The 20,646-nt window shown below is 40.4% G+C and overlaps 1 protein-coding gene across 2 annotated transcripts in view; it reads right to left on the reverse strand.

Moving 5' to 3' along the window:
* Positions 1 to 20,646, reverse strand: part of PATJ (PATJ crumbs cell polarity complex component) — a 320,690-nt gene that overhangs the window by 274,281 nt on the left and 25,763 nt on the right. For both annotated transcript variants that reach the window (XM_044002310.1, XM_044002309.1), the window contains 5 exons: positions 16,575 to 16,796; positions 13,824 to 13,926; positions 5,679 to 5,770; positions 4,517 to 4,658; positions 902 to 1,042 (listed from right to left, as the gene is read on the reverse strand). In XM_044002310.1, coding sequence (XP_043858245.1) covers positions 902 to 1,042; positions 4,517 to 4,658; positions 5,679 to 5,770; positions 13,824 to 13,926; positions 16,575 to 16,796 — 700 coding nt within the window. The remainder of the gene's footprint in view (positions 1 to 901; positions 1,043 to 4,516; positions 4,659 to 5,678; positions 5,771 to 13,823; positions 13,927 to 16,574; positions 16,797 to 20,646) is intronic.

Below are 20,646 nucleotides of genomic sequence, written 5' to 3' on the forward strand. Positions count from 1 at the left end.
CAACAAATGAAAACCTGCTCTTACCAACCCTGGGATTAAACTGAAGGTGTTCCATGTGTTGAGTGGAGTTACACATTTGCTTAAAATCCCACTAATTTCACACAGAAAAACAAAGATGTTCAACAGTCAGAAAAATCAGAGAATGAACACAGAGCACGGTAGACATTCTCCACAGTATTTCAACAAATACACACACTTATATACATTTACACACACATATGGGTATGTATATGTACACTTATGTATGTGCAAGAGACCTAACATTCTTTAAAGTTTATTAGGGTGGCAGGTAGGTGGCTCAGTGGATAAAGCACTGGTCCTGGAATCAGGAGGACCTGAGTTCAAAGCTGGCCTCAGACACTTGACACTTACTAGCTATGTGACCCTGGGTAAGTCACTTAACCCTCACTGCCCTGGAAAAAAAAAGGTTATGTGGGATTTTTTTAATGTTTACTAATTGTAATAAAAAGGAAGCATATAAAACCTTTAGAGAATTATCGAAATTAGAGTGGGAAGGAGTCTTGGAGTCTTCTATTTTAGGATTCTTATTTGGGATCCATGAACTTATTGGGTGTTTTTTTTTATATTTTCATAATTATTTCAATATAAATGACTTCCTTTGTAATTCTATGTATTTTCTTTTATACATTTAAAAACATGATTCTGAGGAGGTCTCTGTAGTCTTCATAAGACTGCAAGAGGGGTCCATTATACACAAAAGGTTAAGAACCCCAAGCTCTAAGTTTTCAGATTTCACAGAAAAGGTAACTGAGGAACAGAGAGGCTGAGGAATTGAGATGGGACCACGCTGTGAGTGGCAGAATGGGGACCTGATTGCAAGCTGCTGAAAACAGAAGACCGAAGACACCCTAAGCCCCTGAAACAAGCGGCGTGGACCTACCAAGAGTCTGTGGCATCATCTTGGGCTTGTCTTCATCTTGCATGTGATCTGCATTCTCTTGGTTCATTTCATCTTCATCATCTAGATTCGTCTCAGTCTCCACAGCTCCAGTTAAAAATAAAGTTGGTGTTTTGGGAGGTGCTACAGAGATTGCCAAAACAGCTAATTACCCACATGAACTCACCAAGAGCAATTTATGTATCACCAGACTTCAAACCAGAAGGCCCTTATGGATCAACTAGTCAAACACTCCTTTTATAAAGAAGGAAACTGAAGACCAATAGTGCAGTGACTTACTCAAGGTCACACAGTCAGAGTCAGGACTCATAGTGAGAAGTGACTGATTCTGAGGGGTAGCCAAATGGCACTGTAATGGAGAGAACACCGGCCCTTGCAGCCAGGAGGATCCAAGTTCAAACCCACCCTCAGACACTTACTAGTTCTGTGACCTAGCAAGTCCCTTAACCTCAACTACTGCCCTCTTCCCCCCCAAAAAAGAATTTGCTGATTGAAAATCCAATATTCTTTTTTCTAGCCCAATCTAGTCCTTTTCTCCAGTTTTTAGGCCTTCTCTCAATCCCTTCAAGAAGGGTATTATGCAACAATCTAATGTAGAGAAAAGAACTCTGTAAAATGTTGAGTGCTCCACAAAGAAAAGGAATTATTCATTTCATCTAAAATATCATCTATTTAGGGGCAGCTAGATGGCACAGTGGTTAAAGCACCAGCCCTGAATTCAGGAGTACCTGAGTTCAAATCTGGCCTCAGACACTTGACACTTACTAGCTGTGTGACCCTGGGCAAGTCACTTAACCCCCATTGCCTGCAAAAAAACAAAAAACAAAAAAAAGCATTATAGAAATTATAGGGGCGGCTAGGTGGCGCAGTGGATAAAGCACCGGCCCTGGATTCAGGAGTTCCTGAGTTCAAATCCGGCCTCAGACACTTGACACTTACTGGCTGTGTGACCCTGGGCAAGTCACTTAACCCCCATTGCCTCTCATTACAAACAAAGAACAACAACAACAACAAAAATTAAAGAAAACAAAATATCATCTATTTAGGATTTTTCAGCTACCTTCCTTAAAGTATTTTCTTATGCTGTCTCAAAAATGCTAATGAAAAGATTCTTCAATACTATTTTTAAAGTTTAAACATATTTTCATTCATTCAATAGGTGATCATGATAATATTAGTTGGCATTTATATTGTGCTTTAAGGTTTATAAAGCACTTCACATGGGCTAATTCATTTGATACAACAACTCTGGAAGAGAGGAGCTTTTAGTATCCCCATTTTTACAGATGAGGAAACTGAGGCACAGAACCAAATTGTTTTTTTGGTGAGGCAACTGGGGTTAAGTGACTTGCCCAGGGTCACACAGGTAGTAAGTGCTAAGTGTCTGAGGCTGGATTTGAACCCAGGTACTCCTGACTCCAGGGTCGGTGTGCTACCCACCTTGCCACACAGCCACCCCTAAATCATAACTTTTTAAAAGAAAGACCTGCCTGAATGGAAAGGGTTCAGTTTGGCCTCTAAAGACAGACTGTGAGACCGTGATCATAATGACAGCAACGTGGCCCTTTAGGTTACTTTGCCAAGGACTCTCTAACCACTGCCTGAGGGGACTGCCCTGGATGCCTGTGTCTCCAGCACTGAGCACAGCAAAGGATTAAGAAATACTTGTTGGGGCAGCTAGATGGCGCAGTGGATAGAGCACTGGCCTTGGAGTCAGGAGTACCTGAGTTCAAATCCGGCCTCAGACACTTAACACTTACTAGCTGTGTGACCCTGGGCAAGTCACTTAACCCCCATTGCCTCACTAAAAAAAAAAAAAAATACTTGTCGAATGAATGAATGAATGATATACCAAATGAGGCACACAGTGAGGTATTACTGGTCCCATTTTACAGATGAGGAAGCTGAGGATCAGAGAGGTCTAGTGACTTGTCCAGGATCACACCGCTATTAAAAGTTGGAGCTGGGGCAGCTAGGTGGCGCAGTGGCTAGAGCACTGGCCCTGGAGTCAGGAGGACTTGAGTTCAAATCCAGCCTCAGACACTTAACACTTACTAGCTGTGTGACCCTGGGCAAGTCACTTAACCCCAATTGCCTCACCAAAAAAAAAAAAAAAAGTTGGAGCTGGGGCTTCTTGACTCTAAGCCTAACCATTTATCCACTATTCACCATTCCCTTCCCCATACAATCTTAAAATGCAGATCTGCCTGATAAAACATTTCTCCCATTCACCAAGCTGACTTTCTCCACCATGGACAGCAAATTAGAGCCAAGTGCCCCCTATGAGCTGTTATAACCATTAGATTTAACATAAATATTGACTTAAACTTCTCCAAACTCAATATTGCATTTTTATAACTATTCCTTTTGTAGAATCTTGGCAGTTTTAAATGGTGAGCATAAAATGAAGTTGACGGGTCATCTGTTTTTAACAGCAAAATTACTTTCACGGTAAATTGTGGGCTTCAATTTAAAGAAAGATCACTATCAGTTGATGGAAAAGGTTTCCAGGTCTAACTTCTCCCAGCAGCTGCCTTCCTGGAGAAAATCAACTTTCTTCCACCACCACCTTCTCTCTCTCTCTCTCTCTCTCTCTCTCTCTCTCTCTCTCTCTCTCTCTCTCTCTCTCTCTCTCTCTCTCTCTCTCTCACACACACACACACACACACACACACACACACACACACACACACACACACACACACACACACACACACACACACACACACACACACACACACAGCCAGTCAGCAGGCCCCCCCCCCCCCAATAAATTCTGCTGCAACATTACTGGATTCAGAACAGCTGCCTCAAGTCATCACTGCTACACTAAGAGGTTTCCTTAGGTTTTCAACCTCTGTTCATATACATATTTTGAGGTCAATACATTAAGAAATGAAAGAGATATAAATTTATAGCCAACACTTAGGATCTCAGAAGTTCTGCCAGGGAACAGCAGCAAAGAAGACCCTGAGCTCTCTATTTTCTAATATATTCTTTCTTGCTACATTATAAAGTCAATCAGAAGATTAAATCCATAGGGGGTTTAGAATAAAATGTAGCTTTCAAAGTAATATGAGACTTAAGGTTTATCAAGTGCCAAGACCCAAAGATGAAAGGTGCCACCACTTTATTATTCAAATGTGAATAATAGACATATTTTGGAAAGGGCAAGCTTCTTGGAGAACTGATTCTCATTTCCATCTGGAGGAGTAAGAAATTGGCATTGCCCACGTGTCGAGGATCTAATGTCCTCCCACTCGGGAATGGTGCATCATCATAACAGGCAATTCAAGGTCAACAAATGGCTAACATTCATTCCACCATTGCTCATTGGTCCTGAGGTATCTAGGGGCCATGGATTTTCAGCATTCCCCTCACCCAAACTTTTTATTTTACAGTGAGTCAACTGAGGCCCAGGTAGGGGAAAAGACTTGTTACACTCTCACAAAGCTTAAATTTTAGTGGATTTGCTTATCACCAATTTCATAAAATAGGACTCTTTGGAGGGAGGTACAAATACAAGGAAAATCCAACAACCATGACCCCACTTGAACTAGAAGTTTCATGAGAAGGGGAAGCATAAGAAAGATTTACCTTCATCTAAAGATCTGTCAAGGAGAGAAGGTGAGGAAGATGCCTTTGCTCGTACTAGAGTCAGGTGCACCGTATCTCCTGCCTTGCGCAACACCTCAATAACATCCTGATTGGCAAAACCCTGGATATCTATTCCATCCACCTATGGAAGGAAGGAAGAAAGAAAAAAGAGAAAGGAGGGAGGGAGGAAGAGGGGAAGAAAAAGAGGTAGGGAGGAAGGGAGAAATGGAGGGAGGGAGGGAGGAAAGGCAGGAGGGAAAAAGGAAGAGGAGTAAGGGAGGAAGAAAGAGAGGGAGGGAGAAAAGAAGGAAGGGAGGAAGGAAACAAGCAATTATTAAGCTCCTACTAATGTTTCAGGCATCGTACCTAAGCACCTGCCAAATATTACCTCATTTAATCCTCAGAAGCACCCTGGGAGGGAGGCACTATTTATAAGAGTTCCATTAAGGAGTAAGGTGTTGGGAAGCCTTGGCTTCTGCAAGTCTAACTCGATGGGAAATAAAACCTCTTTCCAGCTCCCAGGACTAGGCAGACACAGGTGGGTTAGTTTGCAATCAAAGGAATGTAGACAATACATAAAAAGGATTCTCTGATTGTAGGTTGGAAGCCAGCCTGGGGCAAGAAGAGCCTTGTTCCCTGAAAATGACAGAAGTATCTGAGATGTCTAGCACCTAACAATCTCTTTCGAAGCCGAAATTCAATTTAATCATGTGAGATAATAAACGTGATGGGTAAAAAAATTTCCAGCAAAGGGAATCGTTTCATCTTCCTTAGTTATTCTTTTGTGACCCAAGTACATTTCCTAAGGCATAACCTAAGTCCCCACTGCAATAATGTAAGACTATCACTGTAGACTTTGGAATCTACCAGGATTATTAAACCTCCCACTGGTCTCCTCAAAGCTAAGCTGAAATAATTTCTTTAGTTTTTCTTCATAAGACTGCTCCCCTGCCATCCACCTTGGGGGAAGTTTCCTACATCTTTTCCTGTAAAAACCTGGCCTCCCCCAGCTTTTTGTTTAAATTAACTTAAAGAATCAGAATACAGTGAATGACCACTCCAACTACCTTCCCCACTCTTAAAAAGTCACAGAGATAATGTCAGAAAAAAGAGAATTTTAAAAAATTTTCATCTAATTCCCAAACTAAATCTGATTACTTACAGCAACTATCCTGTCATGGGCATGAATTTGGCCATTATGATCTGCAGCACTTCCCGGTATTATGTTTTTCACATAAACCCCTGAGACATCCCCTGAATGGGCACAAAAGAAAGAAAAGAGAAAGAAATTGATAGTTATCACTTGATTGCCACGTGTTTATCTCCAGGACATAAAGCCACTGAGGTGAAGGGCTGAGAAACCTATCTTCTCCTGTGTGACTGTGAATTGGGCTTGGTCTGATTGACTCCTTCTTTATGAGAATGGGAGGCTCTGGGGCAGCTAGGTGGTGCAGTAGATAAGCACCAGCCCTGGATTCAGGAGGACCTGAGTTCAAATTTGACCTCAGACGCTTGACACTAGCTGTGTGACCCTGGGCAAGTCACTTAACCCTCATTGCCCTGCAAAAAAATTTAAAAAGAGAGAATGGGAGGTTCTACTGGTGGTACTTGGAAGTGAGAACGATGTGAAAACAAAAGAAAATAAAAATCAATGAAAAAGCATGTTTCAAGGGAGAATTAACCACTTTGCCAAATAAATCAGATTTATTTCTGGGGGACGGGCCGCTGGCTACAACCTGATCGCTATCAACATGTGTAACGATTGGAATGACGCCACCTGCTGGAGACTTACTGTAGAAGAGTTCTGCCCATGAAGCGAAGGTCTTTGAGGGCAAGACCAGGAGTCTTTTCTTTGGCGTCAGGAAGTGACGCGGGCTAGTGGGAGGAGGAAGGAAGAGACTGGCGCTCGCTCTGACGCTTTTTCCTCTGGACTCTGGTGGAGAGTGGAGCTAGAAATGTGCTCTCCCTTTAATAGATAGGAATCTAGGCCTTTCTCTCTTTACCAAATTCGTATTCTCCTTAATAAATGCTTAAAAGTCTAACTCTTGCTAAAGCTTATAATTTATTGGCAACCACTCATTAGATATTTTAGACAGTTTAGCTAGAATTTTAGCCCTTAACACATGACAATAAGGACCAACTTGACCATCCTTCATGGGACTACTGATGAGAGTGTTTGAATGATGAGGTTGGAAGCCATATATAATATATGACTTATATATGGCATGTATATATATATATATATATATATATATATATATATAGCTTCCAACCTCATCATTCAAATGAAACTGATTTTTCCGAAGTTCCCAATGACCTCTTTATTGCCAAATCTAATGGTCCTTTCTCAGTCTTGTTCCTCTTGAGCTTTCTGTGGCCTTTGACACCTTCTGGGTACTCTCCTCTCTCAATTCTTCCCCCCCCCCAGGGCAATGAGGGTTAAGTGACTTGCCCAGGGCCACACAGCTAGTGTCAAGTGTCTGAGGCTGGATTTGAACTCAGGTCCTCCTGAATCCAAAGCCAGTGCTTGATCCACTGCGCCACCTAGCTGCCCCTCTCAATTCTTAAGGCACTAATCTCTCCAGGGTCTCCACCGAGATATACAATCATCCCCTTTTCGTCTCTTCTGCTAGATCATCATTCATATCATACCCCCTACCTGTGGGTATACCTCAGGGCCCTGTCTTGGGTCTTTTCTCTATACTCTCTCATTTGGTAGCTTCATCAGGTCCCATGGGTTGAATTATCATCTCTATGTAAAGGATTCAGAAATTTATATATCCAACCCTACTCTTTCTCCTGAGCTCTATTCACAAATCACAAACAGCAGTGGCAGTGGATAAAATGAGAGACCTGGAGTCAAGAAGACTTGTGTTCAAATTCAGACTCAGACACTAACTAGATATGTAACCCTGGCAAGTCATTTAACCTCAGTTTGCCTACTGGGGATAATTATGGTGCCTATCTTGTAGAGTTTTTGTAAAAACCAAATGAGCTAATAACTGTAAAACCATTTGCACACCTCAAAGTACTACACAAATTCTAGCAGAGGTGCTGGTGGTTGTAGTGTTGGTAGTATTTGACTCTTCCAAAATGGCTCTTAAGCATTCCAACCAGGATTCCTCAAGGCTTCTCAACTTCACTATGTCCAAATCAGAACTCAGTATTTTCCCCAAAAGCCATCTTTCTTCTTCTTTTGAAAAGAAAATGCCATCTTCCTTTCCATCTCCCAAGTTCCCAGCCTAGACTTCTCCCTTTCATTCACCTCACATGTGTAATCAACAGCTAAGTTTTGTCATTTGGATTCCCACATCTCTCTCTTTTCCATTCCCTTCTCCTCACCTGGATACCATCCTAATTCAGGTCCTCATCATCACTCACCGTCTCACTGGTGTCCCTGCCTCAAGTGCCTCTGACTCTTTCTGGCCCATCTTCTACCTAGACATTAAAGTGATTTCCCTCAAGGGCAGGTCTGCCCATGTCATTCTCCTATTTAATAAATTCTAATGATTCCTTATGATCTCTAATAGCAAATACAAAACTCTCCTATTGGGTTTTTAACGCCCTTCCCAAAAAGGTTCCAACCAACCTTCCCAGGTTTATTTTATATTACTCCTCTTCTAGCACTCCATGGTCCGGCCAAATGGGTCTTGCTCCTTACACAGACACTCCATCTCCTGTCCCTATGTTTTTACACTGCCCCATGCCAAGAACCCATTCCCTCTTCCCTTCTGTCTCATAGAATCCTTTGTTTTCTTCAATAATCAAAAGCCACCTATGACATGAAGTCTTGCCTGGTCCTTTTAAGTAGAAACACTCCAAAAAGTTAGTTTTTGTTTATTTTGCCTATACTTCTGTATTTATATTTTGTCTTCCAATAAAATGTAAGCATCCTGAGGGCAGGAACAATTTCCTTTGTCTTTGTATCACCCAGTAATGATTTCGATACAACTTTATACTGATTTTGCTCCCTGTGTATCTACCCTCTGGGGTCTAGCAAAGCAAGGCTGACTCCACTTTTACATGACACCCTCTTGAATTCCTGAAAACAGACACAAAATCAGTGAAAAAAAAGGAATGAATATGGAGATGAAATTGTAACAAGCCATACTGTCTACCCCAATGAAAGTGGCAGACAGGGTAACCATAGAGGAAGAGGAATACCAATGTGAAACTGTTTTACAACTATTGGGACAAGGAGCCAGGAGAGAGAGAGAGAGAGAGAGAGAGAGAGAGAGAGAGAGAATATCAAACCATTCCAGATGTCCCTTTATGAGATTCTGCTTTCAGGGTCATACTTAGAGCTGAGGAGCACTGGTTGTGATACCTTCTTTAAAAAAATGTATTCCAAAAAGGGGAAATTTTAAAAAATAGTACAAGGTAAAAGTATGATTTGGGTAGTGTTCTTAAAATATTTTCTTATCTTTTATTTTTAATATCACATACATTTCCCCCTCTATCCCTCCTGTTCCCCCCTCCCAGAGAGCCATCTTTTATAACAAAGAATAAAAAAAGAGGAAGAAAAAACATTCCATAAAACTATTCAACTATTCATTAGACATTCAGTCCAGTGTCTGCTCTAGTTTTTATGTTCACTCCTGATTGCCTCCACTGTCTAGAAGAATGAAAGAATTTTCATCTTTTTTTCTCCGCTCTTTAAAACAGCGAGACATGCTAATATAGCATCTACACATCCTCAATTTCCTACCAGGAGGTGATGTTCTTGTTACTCAATACAGAGCAATATTTAGGGAAAGTCTTTCTTTTGTCTTATCCTTCTTTGGTTTCTCTTGCAATGGCTAGGGAAAGTGTCTTGCACACACTATGAAAGAAAGGCCAAATGAGTAGTCACTAAATAAGTATTTGGATGGATGGAGGGAGGGCAGGAGAGAGGGAGAGAGATGGATAAAAGCCAAGCTCAGACACCCTTTTTCTAAAAAGTCTTAGGAAAAAAATGACTGTCTTCAAATGCAAACAGCAATTTTTCCTAAATGCAAGTACATGAATACACAATCCATATTTAGCTATTTTGGAATTCATTTGCATTTCCAAACTCAGAAAAGGGGGTGAGAGGCACTTAAGAAAGAAACTAAAAGATTTAAAAACAGGTATTTCATTAGGCTAAAAGGGCACTGGGTGGGCCTGACAGGAATTATTCAGAACTCTGAATACATTAGCATCCCTAATTTTTCCACCTGCTATGAGCAAGCAAGACCATCAATTTTTTAAAAAATCAATTAACTACAATCCTGGTGCAGTCAAAAAAGAGCTAAATTTGGAGACAGAAACTTGATTTTAAAGGCCAGCACAGCCACATTCTATCTATGTGACCTAGAGCAAGTTGCTTAACTTGCCTGGATCTCCGTTTCCTTACCTGAAAAACAAGGAGGCTGGGCTAAGTGAACCCAAAAGTCCATTCCAGCAATAAGTGTAGACTCTATGAAACTAATCTTCTATATAACTCTTTATCATAAAACAGACAAGACTGTTTCACCTTTGTTTCTGCCTCGTAAGGGGTGTCCTCAGATTCTGTCATTGTAGGCAATGGAGTAGATCAGGCTCTCATAGGTCAGTGATGAGGTACACACCTTCTTAAGGGACATAGGCAACCCCATCCACAACTCCTCAGCTTGAGCTGTTCTTACCTGTCTTTCCATAAATCACAAAAAAATCACCAAGAAACTTAGTGTAGCCAAAGAAAACTAATGCAGCCAAAATTAGATAGAAAACAGGAAGCTGGGGAAATTTTTTGCAATAAATTTCTCTGATAAAGGTCTCTTCTCCCAAAGATAAAGAAGGGAACTGAGACAAATTTATAAAAATAAGAGCCATTTGCCAGTTGATAAATCGTCAAAAGATATGAACAGGCAGTTTTCTGAAGAAGAAATCAAAGTTATCTATAATCACATAAAAAAATGTTCTAAATCACTATTGATTAGAGAAATGCACATCAAAACCACCCTGAGATACTACCTCACACCTGTCACTTTCACTAATATGACAGAAAAGAAAAATGATAAATGTTGGAGGGGAATTGGGACACTAATGCATTGCTGATAGAGTTGGGAACTAATTCAGTCATTTTTAAGACCAATTTGAAACTGTGCCCAAAGAGCTATAAATCTGTCTGTACCTTTTGACCCAGCAATACCACTACTAGGTCTGTATGCCAAAGAGATCAGAAGAAAAGGAAAAGGACCCAAAATATTTGTAGCAGCTCTTTTTATGGTAGCAAAGAGTTGGAAATTGAGGGGATGCCCCTCAATTGAAGAATGGTTGAAATGATGAGCTGTAAAGTTTCAGAAAAACCTGGGAAGACTTACACAAAATGATACAAAGTGAAGTGAACAGAACCAGAAGAACATTGTACACAGTAACAGAAATATTGTAAGTATGATCAACTCTGAAAAACTCAGATTAAGACAATGATCCAAGATGATTTCAAAGGATGCACTTTGAAAAATGCTCTCTACCCCAGGTGGGATTTATACCAGGAATGCAGGCCTGGTTCAATATTAGGAAAACCACCAACATAATCAACCACATCAATAAGAAAACTAACCAAAATCATATGATTATCTCAATAGATGCAGAGAAAGCTTTTGACAAAATGCAGCACTCATTCCTAATAAAAACACTAGAGAGCATAGGAAGAGGTGGATCTTTCAATAAAATAATAAGCAGTATCTACCTAAAACCATCAGCAAACATTATTTGTAATGGGGATAAGTCAGAAGCATTTTCAATAAGATCAAGGGTCAAACAGAGATGTCCATTATCACCTGTATTATTTAATATTGTACTAGAAATGTTAGCTTTAGCAATAAGAGAAGAAAAAGGAATTAAAGGAATTAGAATAGGCAAGGAGGAAGCAAAACTATCCCTCTTTGCATATGATATGATGGTATACTTAGTGAATCCTAGAGAATCAATTAAAAAACTACTTGAAACAATTAACAACTTTAGCAAAGTTGCAGGATATAAAATAAATCCACATAAATCATTAGCATTTCTATACATGACCAACAAAGTCCAGCAGCAAGAAGATAGGAAAGAGAAATTCCATTTAAAGTAATGGTACACAACATAAAATACTTGGGAGTCTACTTGCCAACACAAACCCAGGAACTATATGAATACAATTACAAAACACTTTTCACACAAATAAAATCAGATCTAAATAATTAGAAAAATATCAATTGCTCATGGCCGAGCTAATATAATAAAAATTACAATTCTACCTAAATTAATTTGCTTATTCAGTTCAATATCAATCAGACTACCTAAAAATTATTTTATAGATCTAAAAAAAACAATAACAAAATTCATCTGGAAGGACAAAAGGTCAAGAATATCTAGGGAACTAATGAAAAAAAATGCACAGGAAGGTAGGCTTCCTGTACCAAATCCAAAGCTTTACTATAAAACAGTAGTCATCAAAACTATTTGGTACTGGCTAAGAAGTAGAAGGGTGGATCAATAGAATAGGTTAGGTACAGGAGATACAGTAGTAAATGACTTTAGTAATGTATTCTTTGATAAACCCAAAGACTCCAGCTTCTGGGATAGGAACTCAGTATTTGACAAAAACTGCTGGGAAAACTGGAAGATAGTATGGCAGAAACTAGGCATAGACCAACATCTTACACCTTATACTAAAATAAGGTCAAAATGGGTACATGATTTAGACATAAAAGGTGATACCACAGGTAAATTAGGAGAGGAAGGAATACTTTACCTCTCAGATTTATGGAAAGGAGAACAGTTTATGACCAAACAAGAGAGAGAATATTATGAAATGCAAAATGGATGATTTTGATTACATTAAATTAAAAAGGTTTTGTACAAACAGAAGCAATGCATTCAAAATTAGAAGGGAGCCAGGAAGCTGGGAAACAATTTTTGTAGCCAGTATTTCTGATAAGGGCCTCACTTTTAAAATATATTGGGAAATAAATCAAATTTATAAGAATCCAAGTTATTCCCCAATTGAGAAATGGTGAAAGGATATGAACAGGCAGTTTTCTGATAAAGAAATCAAAGCTATCTATTGCCATATGAAAAAATGCTCTGAATCACTATTGATTAGAGAAATGCAAATTAAAACAACTCTGAAATACCACCTCACACCTATCAGATTGGCTAATATGATAAAAAAAAAGGAAAATAAGAAATGTTAGAGAAGCTGTGGAAAAACTGGAACACTAATGCACTGTTGGTGGAGCTGTGAACTGATCCAACCATTCTGGAGAGCAATTTGGAACTATGCCCAAAGGGCTATAAAGCTGTGCATACTCTTTGAGCCAGCAATACCACTATTAGGTCTTTTTCCCAAAGAGATGATAAAAAAGGGAATAGGACCCACATGTACAAAAATATTTATAGCTGCTCTTTTTTTTGTGGTGTCAAGGAATTGGAAATTGAGGGGATGCCCATCAATTGGAGAATGGCTAAACAAGTTGTGGTATATGAATGTAATGGAATACTATTGTGCTGTAAGAAATGATGAGCAGGCAGATTTCAAAAAAACCTGGAAGGACTTACATGAAGTGATGTTGAGTGAGATGAGCAGAACCAGGAGAACATTGTACACATTATTAACAACATTATGTGTTGATCAACTGTGATAGACTTGACTCTTCTCAGCAATACAGTGGTCCAAGATAGTTCCAAAGGACTCATGATGGATAATGCTCTCCAAATCCAGAAAAAAAGAACTGTAGAATCTAGATGCAGATTGAACCATACCATTTCTACTTTTTCTTTCTTTTTTGAGGTTTTCCCCTTTTGTTCTGATTCTTCTTTCACAGCATGACCAATGCAGAAATATGTTTAATGTGATTGTACAGATATAACCTATATCAGATTGCTTGCTGTCTTAGGGAGGGTGGAGGGAGGGAGAAAAATTTGGAACTAGAAATTTTATAAAAACAAATGTTGAAAACAAAAAGAAAAAAAAGAAAAGAAAAGTGTTCTCTACCTCCAGAGATGTAGGTAGGTGAATAGATGGATGAATATATACATTCATACATGATAGAGATAGAGTGAGGGAGGAAAGAAGGAAGAAAGGGAGAGACAGAGAAAGACAGTACATTTATTAAGTGTGTCAGGTACTGGGCTAAGTACTGAGGATATAATAGATTAATCACAACTCTCTGTTGTCCTTCATCCAAAGTCATTCATTTTTATGAAACATTCATGGATTTTGTCCTCCAATCTCCAAAAGTCAAAGATATTGAGGCAATTATACCCAGAACTTGAAAAAACATCTAAGAAAACATCCAAGTACAAAAGAAAACATGTTTACCTGCATGCGAGGACCCAGCATAGCCAATGATTGTAATTCCAAGACTCTGACCATCCTTCTTAGTGAGTTCTACATCATATGTATCAAAAAGAGAGGCATCAACCTGAAGAGGAAAAGGAAAGCTAATTCAATTGATCCTAATGACGTCTAATATCAGGATCATAGGGTGGAAGAAGGCTCCTCTGTAGCCATCTTTTGCAACCCTTTCATTTTACAAGTGGACAAACTGAGGCAGAGACATCACATGATCATAAAAGACACATCATAGACCTTTGGTGGGAAGGGAAGCTCAGAGTCCTTCTTGTCCAATCCTTTCATTTTACAAATGAGGAGGCTAAATGATTTGCCAAAAATAACATATAGCTATGTCATGGTGAAAAATACCCTCCATTTTCCCAGCATCTTTTTCTTCAAACAAGGATTTTAAAAGGGAATGTTGTATCAGTAGAACTGGAGGCCAAATAGTAATTGAAGGAAAAAATAAGGAGATACTTTAAATTGAGGGAAGAAAGGATCTTAAGTTGAGACTACATGCCAGAAATATCATACCAGAGCTTGGGCTAAAATTATTATCCTAGACATTGAGTTAAAAAAAAATTTATTGAATTCCTTTGTATTTACAGTATCCCAAAGAGTAGATGAGGAAGGAATCATCACAGTGTTATTTTGAATGGAAATCTAAACATTACCTTTTTTCACAAGAGCTTTTAAAATTAAAATAATTTAAAATGGAATCCTTTCTTAAATTAAAAAAAAAAAGGAAAAGAAAACATAGAAAAACATGGAAATCGCTTCCAAAAAACCCAACTCTTCTATATTTCCCCAGAATGTCGGATATGTGTGTATACTTGCGGGGGGGGGGGGGGAGGCAGTGCAGAATAACAATCAGTATATATATAAATGTTTAAAAAATTGACTTAATGGATAAAGCACTGGCCCTGGATTCAAGAGGGCCTGAGTTCAAATGCAGCCTCAGACATTTGACACTTATTAGCTGTGTGACCCTGGGCAAGTCACTTAACCCTCACTGCCCACCAAAAAAGAAAGAAAGAAAGAAAGAAAGAAAGAAAGAAAGAAAGAAAGAAAGAAAGAAAGAAAGAAAGAAAGAAAGAAAGAAAGAAAGAAAGAAAGAAAGAAAGAAAGGAAGGAAGGAAGGAAGGAAGGAAGGAAGGAAGGAAGGAAGGAAGGAAGGAAGGAAGGAAGGAAGGAAGGAAGGAAGGAAGGAAGGAAGGAAGGAAGGAAGGAAGGAAGGAAGGAAGGAGGGAAGGAAGGAGGGAGGGAAGAAAGGAAGAAGGGAAGAAAGGAAGAAAGGAAGAAAGAAAAAATTAAGGAGCCTTAAATAGGCTAAATTCTACCACAGAACAGACCCCAGGGTTCATTTGGGCCCCTAGAAATCAAACCCAAAGGATCTGTTCTTTGTTTAAATAGCAACATAAACACTAAGTATTTCCAAGCCCTTAGGGCAGGAGGAAGGATGGGCTCTCCTAATTTTGCTCTTAACTGTTCTTATTTGTCCCATCTCCTCTCCCAATACCTGGCCATCTGTCACTTTCTGTTTCCAACCTTGTGCTATTTCTCAAACACAAGTATCTGAATTTCTCATTATTTCATGAGCCAGGGAGCTCACTAGTTAGTACCAGTCATTGCTTGAGAGATGGAAGAGACTCCATCTTCTAGAGAAGTCACTATCTGCGATAGCAGAGGGAGTACCTTTAACAAAGAGAACATCAATCCTGGAAGCACAGACAACTTACACTGATAGAAATGTTTCTCTGTATTTGAGACCACTAAGCAACAAAGGTGGTTTTATTTTGTCCTTAACCCCAAAGTCTCAAGAGACCAACGCACTATGTCAGAAGTACCCTGATTATGGATTCAGAGTATATAGGTTCCAATCTCACCCCTGATGCTAACTACCTATGTGAGCTTGTGTAAAGTCACTTGACCACTGTGGCCTTCAGTCTCTTTGTAAAATGGACTGGACAAGGGGTTCTTAACCACTGGCAGTCTGGCCAAGCCTATGCAGTCCCTCTCAGAATACGGTTTTTCAATGCAGTCAGTCCAACAATCCAAGACAATTCCAAAGGTTCCATGGTGAAAAATGTTCTCCACCTCCAGAGAGAGAATGGATGAACTCTGAATGCAAACTGAAGCAGACTTTTTTTTATGCTATTTTTCTTGGGGGGGGAGGTCCGTGTTTTCATGTTTTCTTTTGCAACATGGCTAATACGGAAACGTTCTACATGACTTTGGTTCCAATCCCACCTCAAAAACTTACTACCATTCTCACCTGGGCCAAGTCCCTTAACTATTATAAGCCTCAGTTTCCTCACCTGTAAAACGAGGGAGCTGTACTAAATGACCTCCCAGTTTCTTTCCAGCTCTAATAGCCTATGATATGAAGGACTTCACCTTAGGAGAGGCCAGCTCTGCTGCAAGGGGCACTAACGTCTAGCCAAAGTCTAGCCAAATCTTCAAAACTATGGCAGGCACTGTGTGAAAGAGACTTCTAAATTCACTAGCACATAAAATTTTCCTTTTCTTTCCTCCTTGAACTTTCTCTTAAACCTCCACATTTTCTTTCTCCCTTCCCCTATTATTCTTCTCCTTTTCCAAAGCCTTGAGAGCCTATCAGTGTGATTCATGAGTATGGCTGATTTACCTAGAGAGAAAAAAGGGTTGTCAACCCTGATGAGATGGGCTGTTATGCAAACTTAGCTTAAAAGACCCAAGATGGAGACATATACTCACAGAAGTCTGGTTGGAAGTAGGCACAGGTGGCAGAGTAACAACGGGCAAGGCTGTTGGGGTTGGAGGAGTCACAGAAATTTCACCAATGGGGTCTCTTGCCACTACCATCCTCACAAAATTCCCACAGTTCCTCAGTACTTGGGCAACTTGCTCGCTGCTCATCCCTTGCACATTTGTGTCACCGATCTTCAGGATATGGTCCCCAGTCTGAAGCTTCCCATTCTTCAAAGGGCATTAGCCAAGACAGAAAATCAATTAATTAATTAGTTGATTAGTAAAAAAACAAACAAACCATTTCTTAAGCATTTACTATGTTCCAGCCACTCTGCAAAGTCCTGGGAATACAAATAGAAACAAGCAGAAAATTACTCACACTCAAACAGATTATAGTCTGTGAGTGAAATTGAAATGACTTTGCACTACTTGGTATCTAACTTGTATTTATCTGGACACATGTTTTTTGGTTTTTTGTTTGTTTTTTTTAGTGAGGCAGTTGGGGTTAAGTGACTTGCCCAGGGTCACACAGCTAGTAAGTGTTAAGTATCTGAGGTCCGATTTGAACTCAGGTACTCCTGACTCCAGGGCCAGTGCTCTATCCATTACGCCACCTAGCTGCCCCTGGACACATGTTGTATTCCTTTCCCCAATAGAATGTAAGCTCCTTTGAGGCCAGGAACAATTCATACATCATCAAATTAAAGGATCACAAGATCATACATAGTTCTATGACTTGAACCCGGGTGTTCTTTCAAATGCATGATGCCGCCTCCCATTTTATAAAGCTGGTTGCATTCCTCCTAGATCTTTCCCAGTTTATCAAAGCCGTTCTTAACTACGGCGCCCAGAATTAGGCAGCAGACTCCAGACACAGTGTGATAGCACAGGACCTAGGACAGGGCTGACCTCGCCAGTTCTCAGACAGTATTTATACCTCTCAATGCAGCCCCAACTCTCCTGAGTACTCTTGGCTGTTATTTCATCCTCCTGACTCACATTAAGCCTAAAATGCATGGAAACTTCCAAATACTTTTCAGAAAAACTGCTGTCCCACCATCCTCCCAAAATGTACTTGAGAAGATGATTATCTTTTATATTCCCATGAAACACATTTTTTTCCTGCTGAATTTTGTCTTATTAGATTCAGATCAATGCTCTAGTCTGTCAAGATCACTAAGGATCCTGTGTCTGCTATCCAGCGGTTTAGCTCTCCCCTTGAGTTTACTGTCAGCTGCAGATGTGACAAGCATAATGCCCATTCACCTATGTATATAACACAGAACCACGCATAGATCCCTGGTGTGTCAAGATAATGGAATGTGATAGATGAGATTGAGCAGATACTCAGGGGCCCACCTGGAGACTGGTTTAAACTGACTGAATTGGATAAGGGGACTGACTGCTGACTGGATTATTGGTTTACTTCCAGTTTGCTGGATTGTAAGCACATCTGGCTGGTACTTAAGGGTACTTAAGAAGATGATCCTTGGTGATTGTTCTCAGAAGCCAAGATCTTTGAACTTTACATAGAGACCAACTTCAGGTCCAGTGAACCAATGAATTTGAATGACACTAGGCAATCAGCTTGAAGAACCTCCGATTTCTGGGAGAACAGGAAGGAGGAAGAGGTCATCTCTCTTTGGCTGTGAGACATCAGTGTGGTGGCAGAGAACTTCACAAGGGAGTTTAGGAAGGTGAGGATTTCAGGCTATAAGAAATCTGTTCTCAATCTTTCTCTTTCTTTTACTATCTTTCAATAAACCCTCAAAAAACCTAAACTCGTTTATCAGTGATTTTAGTCAGTTTCCCCCCAAAAGTGGGGGGACAGATTAAAACCCACATTTAGAATTTTAAGTTACACACTGGGGCACCCCACTGGAGACCACATGCTACTCTGATTTGATTTTTTTTTAGTTCAATAATTAGTCTCGGGGCAGTTAGTTAGGTGGCACAGTGGATAGAGCACTGGCCCTGAAGTCAGGAGGACCTGAGTTCAAATCCGGCCTCAGACACTCAACACTTAACTAGCTGTGTGACCCTAGGCAAGTCCCTTAATCCCAATTGCCTCACCAAAAAAAAAAAACACAAAAAATTAGTCTTGAACCTATCAAAGTGTATTATCATCTACTCCACATTTCCTCGATCTTCTCTGCAAAAATATTTGGAGGTGGTCAGTCAATAAACATTTACCAAGATATGTTACCAAATCATCATCTAAGTTCAAGAGGCAGTGTGGTATAGTGGATATTGGTCTCTCCGTGGAATCAGGAAGATCTAGATCCGAGTCCTGAACCTGACTGGCTACATGGCCATGGGAAAAGACATCTAATTTTCCAGGGCCCCAGACGACTCTCTAAGACCATAAGCTTTGGATGGGCTTCCAAAGTGCATCAGCAGGGGCACCAGGACAAACATTTACCAAATGTTTGTTGACTTGATCTGAATTGGGAGCTCCCTACAGAGATGCAAGCACAAGTCTAGATTCTCTTCCCAGATACATCAGACAGATCGACAGACAGACCAATGGATGGATGGATAATAGACAAATATAAACTTCAAAGTTTAAATGACTAGGACAAAATGAATTGAACCAAGTGATGGTCCAGCCCCTAAACAACACCCTTCCTACAATAAAAATCCCCTTCACAAAATCCTCAACTATCAATCACCCAACCTCTGACTGAAGCTCTTCAAGGAGGGAGACCCCCGCCACCTCTCTCCAGGCAGACCCTTTCTTCGACTTTGGGACAGCTCTCTCAGGAAGTTGTTCCTGACACTGAGCCCAAATCTGCCTCTGTCACTTTCCCCAACCCACACAGTGTTCTTGGTTCATCGAATCACTGATGGATGGATCACTCATCAGGAGAGATGAATAGAGCTCAGATGTGGAACTTCAAAGGAAAAATTCTCCCCACAGGGTGCCTGAGATAATGCCCAGAAAGTGCTTTGCATCAGAAAGCATTATATGAATATAAGCTGTTATTACTGTGATTATCCCCTTATTCTTCCACCAAATAATATTAGTCCAACCCACCAGCATTTTCAAGAGAAGAAATTTGATCCATTAGTAAATTTAACAGGCTCCCTCCCCCCGAAATAAGCCTCCACTAACAGGTTAATGCCTTAATTTAAGACCTGACCACCAACTGAATAGAAAATCCTAATGACTAGAGTAGCACTTGTGAGCAGTTTTTTCCCACCATTTCTTTCGACTGGAGTGGCATTCCTGAAGAATAGCAGAGCGGTTCTTTGAAACCACAAAATGAAAGGCATCAAGTGGAAGGTAAGAACCATTCTCAGCTCTCTTGACACACAGCACAGAAGAAAGCAAAGTTGATATTCAAAGCTGAGGCATTCACTCTGCAAACGAGAAGCTGTGAGCTTGTGAAGGCTGCTGAGATGGTGGCGCCGCTGTCCGAACGTTCAGGAAGCTTCCTGATGCCCCACTGCCTCTTGAATGCAGTCCAGACCCCCCAAGCCTGGCCTCAACAGCCATCTAAATGCCAACAATCAACAAGCACTTATTAAATACCTAATATGTGCCAGGCACTGTGCTAAGCTGCTGGGGATGCAGAGAAAGGCAAAAAAACCCTTGTCCTCCAAGAGCTCCCAGTTTAATTGGGGGGGGGGGGGCGGCATGATAAGGAGGAGGAAGAAGAGGAGGAGGGTGATCCTCCTCCTCCTCCTCCTCCTCCTCATAGCTGCCAAATTCACATTCCTAAAACACAGATCTGACCACACCACTGGACACCCTTGCTCAAGAACCTTCAGTGGTTCCCTATCGTCTCCAGTATAAAAGTCAGACTGATATGTTTGGCATGCAAAGACCAATCTGGCTGCTCCAGGGTAGATTTGTAAATTATATTCTACTGGGGGAAAATGACTTGTACACAGTGAAGGCAAGCACCACTAACTTGGGAGATGACGAAAAGCCCCACGTTGGTCACGGCCCTTTAGCTGAGCAGTGAAGGGAGCTAGAGATTTCACAAAATGGTACTGGGAGAGAGCATTCCAGGCAGGAGGGGCAACCTCTTTAGGAGACATGATGTTGTCTGAAGGTTAACATAATACTGCC

This window comes from Dromiciops gliroides, chromosome 4 (assembly GCF_019393635.1).
Source record: "Dromiciops gliroides isolate mDroGli1 chromosome 4, mDroGli1.pri, whole genome shotgun sequence".
In the NCBI taxonomy this organism is placed as follows: Eukaryota; Metazoa; Chordata; class Mammalia; order Microbiotheria; family Microbiotheriidae; genus Dromiciops; species Dromiciops gliroides.